Source organism: Myotis davidii, unplaced genomic scaffold (assembly GCF_000327345.1).
Source record: "Myotis davidii unplaced genomic scaffold, ASM32734v1 scaffold2693, whole genome shotgun sequence".
Taxonomy (NCBI): Eukaryota; Metazoa; Chordata; class Mammalia; order Chiroptera; family Vespertilionidae; genus Myotis; species Myotis davidii.
In genome coordinates, this window is record NW_006284863.1 from 79,946 (window position 1) to 89,653 (window position 9,708).

At 45.7% G+C, this 9,708-nt stretch overlaps 1 protein-coding gene across 3 annotated transcripts in view; it reads right to left on the reverse strand.

The window, feature by feature from the left end:
• ZNF227 (zinc finger protein 227) overlaps positions 1–8,839 on the reverse strand; it is a 24,255-nt gene extending 15,416 nt beyond the window's left edge. Inside the window, exons 1-3 of one of the 3 annotated variants that reach the window (XM_015558406.1) lie at positions 8,666–8,839; positions 7,485–7,577; positions 4,110–6,304 (exon numbers count right to left, since the gene is read on the reverse strand). In XM_015558406.1, coding sequence (XP_015413892.1) covers positions 4,113–6,304; positions 7,485–7,577; positions 8,666–8,699 — 2,319 coding nt within the window. In that variant the 5' untranslated portion in view covers positions 8,700–8,839 and the 3' untranslated portion in view covers positions 4,110–4,112. Of the gene's footprint in view, positions 1–4,109; positions 6,305–7,484; positions 7,578–8,623 lie in introns of those variants that run through there. The other 2 variants (XM_015558405.1, XM_015558407.1) reach the window with 2 other exon arrangements.
• Positions 8,840–9,708: the final 869 nt, after the last annotated feature.

Here is a 9,708-nt window from a genome sequence, read left to right on the forward strand (position 1 = left end):
CCCAACTCCCCAATCGGCCCTGCTCTGAGCCCGACCAGGGGCTGCACCTAGGGATTGGGCCTGCCCTCTGCCACCCGGGAGCAGGCCTAAGCCAGCAGGTCGTTACCTCCCGAGGGGTCCCAGACTGCGAGAGGGCACAGGCCAGGCTGAGGGACCCCCCTTCCCCCCTGAGTGCACAAATTTTTCTGCACCGGGCCTCTGGTATATTATAAAAACCCTTATTTTGACAGATATATATTTCCTCATGGTCATACTTTATACCTGACTAGAGGCCCAGTGCAAGAAATTCATGCATGGGTAGGGTCCCTAGTGGCTGCTGGCTGCCAACTGGGGTCTCCCTTCGTTCCATGCCACCTCCTGGTGGTCAGCGCACATCATAGTGAGCAATTGAACTCCCAATCGAGCCCCCAAGGGGACACTTTGCATATTAGGCTTTTATATATATAGACTAGAGGCCCAGTGCATGAAATTCATGCACAGGGGAGGGGGGGAGCCTCAGCCTGGCCTGCACCCTCTCCAATCTGGGACATCCCTCTCGCAATCTGGGACCGCTGACTCCTAACCGCTCCCCTGCCTGCCTGCCTGATCGCTCCTAACCACTCTGCCTGCCTGATCATCCCTCACTGCTCTCCCCTGCCGGCCTAATTGCCCCTAACCGCTCTGCCTGCCTGCCTGATCGCCCCTAACTGCCTCTGCCTCAGCTCTTGCCACCGTGGCTTTGTCCAGAAGGATGTCTGGAAGATGTCCAGTCTATCTGGTCTAATTAGCATATTACCCTTTTATTAATATAGATGGCTTCACACTTCCTTCTGTGGCATGCAAAGATTTGAATCTGTATAGGTCTAGAAAAGTGGGGTGGGGTGGAGGCAAGTCTTGAGAACCTATAGTTCACTGCAAGGAAACTATCTCAGGAGAGATCATTACAGGTCCTTCAGGCAAGGGGAGACTAACTCAGAGATGGGAGGAAAGCCTCCTTTTAATGGCAAAGGAGGCTCAGCTAAATTTAGAGGTCAAAGGCCTCAGCTTTGTTGGAATCTGGCCATACATTCCATCTGTTTTTCTGGAGTCTCTTCCTTCCCATTGATGCCCTATGACGTAGGAGATTCTACAGGGTTGTGAGCGAGCCACTGACTGGATTTGCCTTTCGGTCCTTTAAAAAAAGCTGCTTAGCCCTGGCTGGTTTGGCTCAGTGGATAGAGCGTTGGCCTGTGGACTGAAGGGTCCCAGGTTCGATTCCAGTCAAGGGCACATGCCTGGGTTGCTGGCTCGATCCCCAATAGGGGGCATGCAGGAGGCAGCCGAACTATGATTCTCTCTCATCATTGATGTTCCTATCTCTCTCTCCCTCTCCTTTCCTCTCTGAAATCAATAATAAATATATTTTTTAAATGCTGCTTATATATTACAAGTCCCCCAAAGTATTAATATGTAGCCAATCTCAAAGCAAAGATAGGAAAATTCTCCAGAGGCAAAAAAGGGAAAAATTGAGCCCATGGTATCATGTGGGAGTTGAAACTGAATTACCTACAAAGGTCAAGAAAACTGGATACGTAACTAGAGGTTTAATCTTTGGTGTGACGGTAGTCAATATTGGAGCAGCCACGCACATTGGGAGTGAATAATGAATACCCAACATCACAAATAAAAGAGCAGCTCTTTCATTGCCTGTGAAATGGTTTTTTAAAATATATTTTATTGATTTTTTACAGAAAGGAAGGAAGAAGGGATAGCTAGAAACATCGATGAGAGAGGAACATCGATCAGCTGCCTCCTGCACACTCCCCACTGGGGATGTGCCCACAACCAAGGTACATGCCCTTGACCAGAATCGAACCTGGGACCCTTGAGTCCGCAGGCTGATGCTCTATCCACTGAGTCAAACCGGTTAGGGCAAAATGTTTGTCACTACTAACTCTAACACTTAAATCCCTGTTGTGATATCTTTGAAAAAAAAATCAATCGTCTGGTGCCTTATTGCAAGATTAACAAACTCAATTTTTCAGTCATTGTATACTATCACAAAGGATAACTGAGTTTATACAGTATAAAACCGATAGAACAGTAGACAGAGTCCAAGATAATAGGGCCCAAGTTGATGAGAGAGGCGGAGGGAGAGCACAGGAGCTCATCACAGCAGGGTGATGCCAAATACTACATATTGCAATGCTGGTTTCCTACCAACTCAACTTTGTCTCCCCGAGTTAATTTTAATAAGGCTACACTTAGGTTTCCTGTTCAGAATACAAAATTTTATGAAATTGTGGAGGTGATCTCAACACAATTTTCAAATATACATTTTTCCTATCTATTAACAAATATTGAGCACCCATGAAGTACTTGCAATAAAACTATGTAGATTTAGAAAAAAGGTTTGTGCAATAATAGAGCTTACACTTAGTTCATTTTGGCTTGTCCAGCTCACTTCTGTACAAGGCCTGGTAAAACTCTTACTCTTTCTAAGGCCTCTCTCCTGAGTAATCCTAATGCATAAAAACCCAGGGTCCATAACGACCGACCGAAGGCTTGACCTAACACTGGAAGTCAATCCTGCAGTCAATCCTGACTGCCGAAGGGGCTGCAGATCAGGCCTGGAGAGAGGCCCGGAGAGAAAGGCGGAGTCTGATCCACAGCCTCCGTGGCAGCTGTTATCAGCCATTGCCTCTCCCTTTCTCTCCGTCTGGGCTTCGCCAGCAGGTGTGCCTCTATTTCTCTGGGCTTCTGCGGGGCTGCTGATCAGCCCTGCCTCTCTGATCAGGCCCAGAGATGCTGATTGGCACAAAAACCGACCAATCAGAACCAAATCTGGGTGAACTGTGAGGAGCCAATAGCTGCCTAGGAGGTAGAGCTTTTGATGCTGACTGGCACAGAAACCGACCAATCAGAACCTAATATGGGTGAACTGCAAAGGCAGAACCTAAGGTGGGAGCTGAGGAGGGGTTTTACAGCTGTTTGGTGTAAGGTGCAAGAAAGCGGTTCATTTTTTAATGACAGGTTTGGCAGTATAGTGCATATGGCTGGCTATCGGTCCAGATATAGGGATTATGTATGTTTGTCTGCCAAGAGCATTTCCTCCTGCGGAAAAAGGCTTCCCTCCACCCCAATTTAAGCAATCCTATCCCATATAATCTATCTATACTAATAAAAGGGGAATATGCTAATTAGACTGGGTCAACTGGCCATCTTCCGGACGTCCGACTTCCTTCCAGACAAAGCCATGGTGGTCGGGGCCAAGGCAGAGGCAGTTAGGGATGATCAGGCTGGCAGGGGAGGGCAGTTGGGATCAGGCCTAAACCAGCAGTTGGACATCCCCCAAGGGGTCCCCGATTGGTGAGGGTGCAGGCTGGGCTGAGGGAACCCCCCCTCCATGCATGAATTTTGTGCACCTGGCCACTAAAGTATATATATAAAAGCCTAAGCAAGCAGAACGACCAGTTGCTATGATGTGCATTGACCATCAGGGGGCAGACACGCAATGCAGGAGCTGCCCCCTGGTGGTCAGTACAGTCCCACAGCCAACCTCCCATGGTGGCCAACCTCCCCTGGTCCCTCCCTGCCACCAGCTGGCAACCTCCCACAGTCCCACCCTCCGGCTGGCCCAAATACCAACCAGGCCTAGGGACCCCACTCATGATGAATTTGTGCATCAGGCCTCTAGTCTATATATACAAAAGCCTAAGCGACCAGTAGCTATGATGCACACTGACCACCAGGGGGCAGACGCTCTGACTGGTAGGTTAGCTTGCTGCTGGGGTCCAGCCAATCAGGACTGGGTGAGATAGGCCGGACACACTCTGGAGCCCTTCTGCGGTCCCTCCCTGGCCCAGATTATGCACCGATGGGGTCCTGGAATTCGAGAGGGTGCAGGCCAGGCTGAGGAACCCCACCAGGGCATGAATCTGTGCACCGGGCTTCTAGTATTTAATAAAGGTCAAAGTTTTAACTGAAGCCCTTACTATACACTTACAAGTATTTTCTTCTCTGCTGTGTAGCCTGCTGACTACTGGGATATGGTAAGCTATGGTTGAAACACTGCTTTAATGAAAAATAAAGTTTCTTTTGAACTTGGTGATTGGAAGAATTCACACAACACTTGAGTTTTTTTTTTTTTTAAATCACTTTATAAAACATTTTACCTGTGTGGATCCTCTCATGTTCTTATCAGCACTATCACTGTTAGAAGATTTATTACCAGCATGGATTCTGTGATGAATTGTAAGATTTGATCGCCAACTGAAGCTCTTACCACATATCTCACACTTGTAAGGTTTCTCCCCAGTGTGAGTTCTCTGATGAGACTGCAGCTGTGAAGACCGACTAAAGACTTTGCCACACGCATCACATTTGTATGGTTTCTCTCCAGTGTGGACACTCTGATGAAGCTGAAGACTGGAGGCCTGACTGAAGTACTTACCGCACTCCCCACATTTATATGGCTTCTCTCCTGTGTGGACCCTCTGATGCATGTCAAGATTCAAGCTCCACTTAAAACCCTTCCCACACTCCTCACATTTGTATGGCTTTTCTCCAGTGTGGACTTTTTGATGGGCTTGAAGGTGTGAACTCCGCCCAAAGCTCTTCCCACACTCATCACATTTGAATGGCTTTTCCCCGCTGTGGACTCTCTGATGGGCCAGAAGATTTGAAGCCTGCCTGAAGACCTTCCCACACTCCTCACAATTATACGGCTTCTCTCCTGTGTGGATTCTATTATGGATCTTAAGGTCTGCTCTACGACTGAATCCTTTCCCGCATTCTGCACATTGGTTTGGTTTCTCCCCAGTATGGATCAGTTGGTGAACCTGAAGTCGTGAACTCTGATTGAAGCCCTGGCCGCACGCTTCACACTTATAAGGTTTCTCTATACTGTGAGCCTTCTGATGGATCTGAAGATATGAACTCTGACTGAAACCCTTCCCACATACGTCACATTTATAGGGTTTCTCTCCTGTGTGGACCACCAGATGAACCTGATAGTGGGAATTCCTCCGGAAGCTCTTCCCACACTCACTGCAGTTGTAGGGTTTCTCTCCAGTGTGGACTCTCTGATGGGCTTGAAGATTTGAACTCAGAGTAAAGCCTTTGCTACACACATTACATATGTATGATTTCTCCCCGGTGTGGACTCCCCGATGGGCCTGCAGACTTGAGGGCCGACTAAAGCCTTTACCACATTCCTCACATCTGTAGGGTTTTTCTCCTGTGTGAACCCTCTGATGAATGTATAGATTCGAGCTGCAGATGAAGCCCTTCCCACACTCGTCACATTTATATGGTTTCTCTCCTGTATGGACTCTCTGGTGGGACTGAAGATGTGAGTTCCTACTGAAGCTCTTCCCGCACACATCACATTTGAATGGCTTCTCCCCAGTGTGGACTCTCTGATGGTCCTGGAGATGAGAGGCCTGGCTGAAGGCCCTCCCACAGGCCTCACAATTATATGGTTTCTTTCCCATGTGTAATTTACAGTGAACAGTAAGTGCAGATCTACGACGGAAGCCTTTCCCACACTCCTCACATTTAAATGGTTTCTCTACCATGAGGACTTTCTCATGATTTTGCAGATGTGAGCTCTGACTGAATTCCTTACCACAAGCGTTAACACACTTATACCTTTTTTCTCCCAGGTGAACTCTCTGATGAATATGAAGAGCTGATCTATAACAGAAGCCTTTTCCACACTCACTACATACATACGACTTCTCCTTTGAGTGTGCTTGCTGATGAAGATCAAAGGTGGAGAGATCACTGAAGATTTTCTTACACTCATTACACTGGTAAGGTTTTCGTCCCACGTGAGTCACATTATTTAAATCCAATGTTGATATTTTCATGCTGTCTCTTTCGTAATTATTGTACCTACAAGATTTTTCACTTCTGTGTACTCCACAATCATCAAGGCGATGTGATACCCAGCTGCTGGTGTTGACATCCCATTTATGCCGACAGGAGTTACTTTTCATGGAAAACTGTTGAGATCTATTCTGATAATTCTGTGACTCAGTCAGGGAAGTTTTCCTCCAAAAACTCTGGGTTCTCAAAGTTTGAAACTCTGGATTTCCAGTGTCAGTGGGACCATCCATTTGATGATTGAGTGAGTAGTTTTCATCTTCAGAAATCGGAGTAGTCAGTCCTGCCCCAACCTGACAGGGGGACTCACCTTGTTTGTGGAACTGAGAACTATTTATCCTGGAGTCCTGCCACCGGGTTAAGTCATGTATAATCTGCTGCCAGATCTGCCAGCAGGAAAGCTCTTCATGTAGTCCTCTGTCTTGAACAGTCCTCAACTCACTTTGATTGCTCTTGCCTATATAGACAAATAATTTAGAGATATGGACAAGTGAACGCTTTGTTTAAAGATTCAAGATTTCACATTTAGGACACACAGTATAAAATGAATGATCCTTGGGATGGTTCAGCTTTTTTTTTTTTTTTTAACTACATATAGCATTCTCTGGCTTATATCCTGACAGAAAACAGGGGGTGGGCCAACCTCTTCTCATGAGCGAAACCCAGACAAAATGATGGCCATTTGACATACTATTTTAATCATTTTTCATAAATTACATGTCTTTCCTACCATAACACAGTATCAGTAAAGAAAAGCATTTTGGATGCTTGCAGCTGTAATAGTGCCTGGCAGTTAGTAGGTGCTCAAAAAATGCATATAGAGATGAATCAGAGTTTGATTTCTGGGATTCTCTATAACTGTAAATCCCAGCTTAAGTTTGAACCGAGTCATAGAAGCAAAAGTGCCTTTACAAGGAAAGTATCTGAACTAGAAAAAGGGTTGGGAAGTATAGTTTGCTGAGAAGATGAAAGGCTGCAGTAGAGGCAGTGGCACACCAAGAGGTTTAACGCTGAGGATAAAATCAACGGTGCTAAGAATCACTTGGAATAAAGAAAAGCTGGATGATCTGGGTTCTTCTGAGATTTTTGTCCTGTCTAACATGTTATTTTCCCACATAGAAATAAAAATTTAGAGGGTAGGAAAGAATGTTATCTCCTTGAAAATAGCATATGGAGATACACTGGCCTTTAACAAGAATGATTTCCAAAGTGAGGATGTACGTTATTAGTGAGCTGTGAAATAAACTCAGTAGCTTGTGATAAATATTTGGAAGACACCGACTAGAAATTATCAGAGAATCATCAGAAGCAGTAAAGGTTTCATTACATGAAATGCTTTCTAAAGCCATATATATAAATCTAAACAATTAAAGTGGTTGTTGAGGTAATGATGTAAGATCCATTTCTTATTATGGATGAAGACTTTGCAAGAAGCAAATGAGATGCAGCCGGGCAACTCTTACAAGGCGGAGGCTAACTCACAAGCTATTTTCTGGGAGCAGGCAACCAGTACGAAGCTGTTCCAATAAACCAGGAAAAAGATCTGACAATTTCAACTGGGCATGGGCACAGGGGTGGTGAGGAATGAAACGGATAATACAGGTAACTACCAGAACTCATAATTGCTTGGTTCTTACCTGAATTTCTCTCCATCTGCGGTGATGCCTTCATCATCCAAAGCCTCTCTTCTCTTTCCAGATCTAATATATCTTGTCTGAAGGGTTGATGTCCTGAGAACATGCAAACTCACAAGTTTCACTTGAATACAATGGAGCTAAAATTTGAGTTCTAACTGCATATTCAAGATATTAAAAGCAGAGTTTCTCAAAAAAAATTTTAGTGTGGCCTACTGAAGAAACAGCATTTACTCTATGATCCAGACACATACTATACCAGTATACATAGATATGTACCACTAAAACAGAAGGCAAATGGCACAGTTCTGTTGTCTATTTTCATTAAATCTCCTCTCAATGGCTCTCAGACCACACATGCAACTGGCCAATTTTAGCTGCAATGTTCTAGTCTTCTTAAAAATATATATTTTTATTGATTTCAGAGAGGAAGGGAGAGGGAGAGAGAGATAGAAACATCAGTGATGAGAGAGAATCATTGATTGATTGCTCCTGCTGCAGGCCCCCCAGTGGGGATCGAGCCCGCAACCCAGGTATGTGCCCTGACTGGGAATCAAACCATGACCTCCTAGTTCACAGGCTGACACTCAACCACTGAGCCACAGTGGTAGGGCTGTTCTATTCTTCTTAAGGAGCTCTGAGATATATATATATTTTAAATCCTTACCCAAGGACATAGTCTTTGATTTTTTTAGAGAGAGAGAAAGGTGAAAGAGAGAGAGAGAGATCAGAGAAAAACACTGATGGGCTGCTCTCATACATGCCCAACAGGGGACTGAAGCTGAAACCTAGGTGTGTACCCTGACTGGGAACCTTCGACCTTTTGGTGCTCAGAAAGACACTCCAACCAACTAAACCACACTGGCCAGGACTACCCTCTTTTATTTCATTAAAAACTGCAGAGCGGACTACATAAATTGGCTTTATAATTCACTAATGGACTAGGAGTGAAATTTTAAAAAGAATATAGAAGGGGTATAGCAGCAGACTGACCATTTATAGTTCTACAAAACACAAGTGAAAAAAACCCCTGAAACATCTATTTAGAAAGACCAGAAACACCCTCTTGGGTCCCACAGGAATTGGCAAAAGTCCAGTAAACCAAAATGAGGGAGCCCATTCCAAGAGCCCCAAAGCCTTACCCCCAAGGTCACAAAGATACTCTAGAGGGCGCCTGTCCTCACCCACTGAGACCAGGTTCCGGAAGTTCTCCACCATCACATCTCGGTACAGCTTCCTCTGGGCAGCGTCCAGCAGCCCCAGCTCCTCCTCGGTGAAGGCCACAGCCACGTCCTTGAATGTCACCGGCTCCTACAACAAACATGTACACCTCAATCTTATACCCAGTGTCCACTGGAAAAGGGGCAGCCAGCCCTAGCTTGTTTGGCTCAGTGGATAGAGTGTCGGCCTGTGGACTGAAGGGTCCGGGTTTGATTCCGGTCAAGGGCACATGCCTGGGTTGCGGGCTCATCCCCAGTAGGGATGCACAGGAGGCAGTTAATCAGTGATTCTCTCTCATTATTGATGTTTCTCTCTCTCTCCCTTCCTCTCTGAAATCAATAAAACATATTTTTTAAAAAGGCGGGGGTGGGGGGCAGCACTGACAAGGTGAGGAGGATGGGTAGGAAGTTGTTCTGCGCAACTTGGAAATCTCCCGGCCCTTCTCCTTCTGTCCTGCCAACGCCACACACGGATTTTCTGCAGCCTCGACAAGAATGCTGCGATGAAAAAAAAGCTTTGTATGTTTACCCAGTGCTCTCACACTGAGCAGTGTTATGAATAAACTCCCCAGAATTCTAAATACTGTATCCTGACTAAAAAGGTTCTACATTTTAGTTAATATTCTTTTTTAAAAATATATTTTATTGATTTTTTTACAGAGAGGAAGGAAGAAAGATAGAGAGTTAGAAACATCGATGAAAGAGAGAAACATTGATCAGCTGCCTTCTGCACACCTCCTACTGGGGATGTGCCCGCAACCAAGGTACATGCCCTTGACCGGAACTGAATCTGGGACCTTTCAGTCCACAGGCCGATGCTCTATCCACTGAGCCAAACTGGTTAGGGCTAGTTAATATTTTCACTTGTGCCCGGCCGGCATGGCTCAGTGGTTGAGCATCAACCTATGAACCAGGTGGTCACAGTTCGACTCTCGGTCAGGGCACATGCCTGGGTTGTGGGCTCGATCCCCAGTGTGGGGCGTGCAGGAGGCAGCCAATCAATGGTT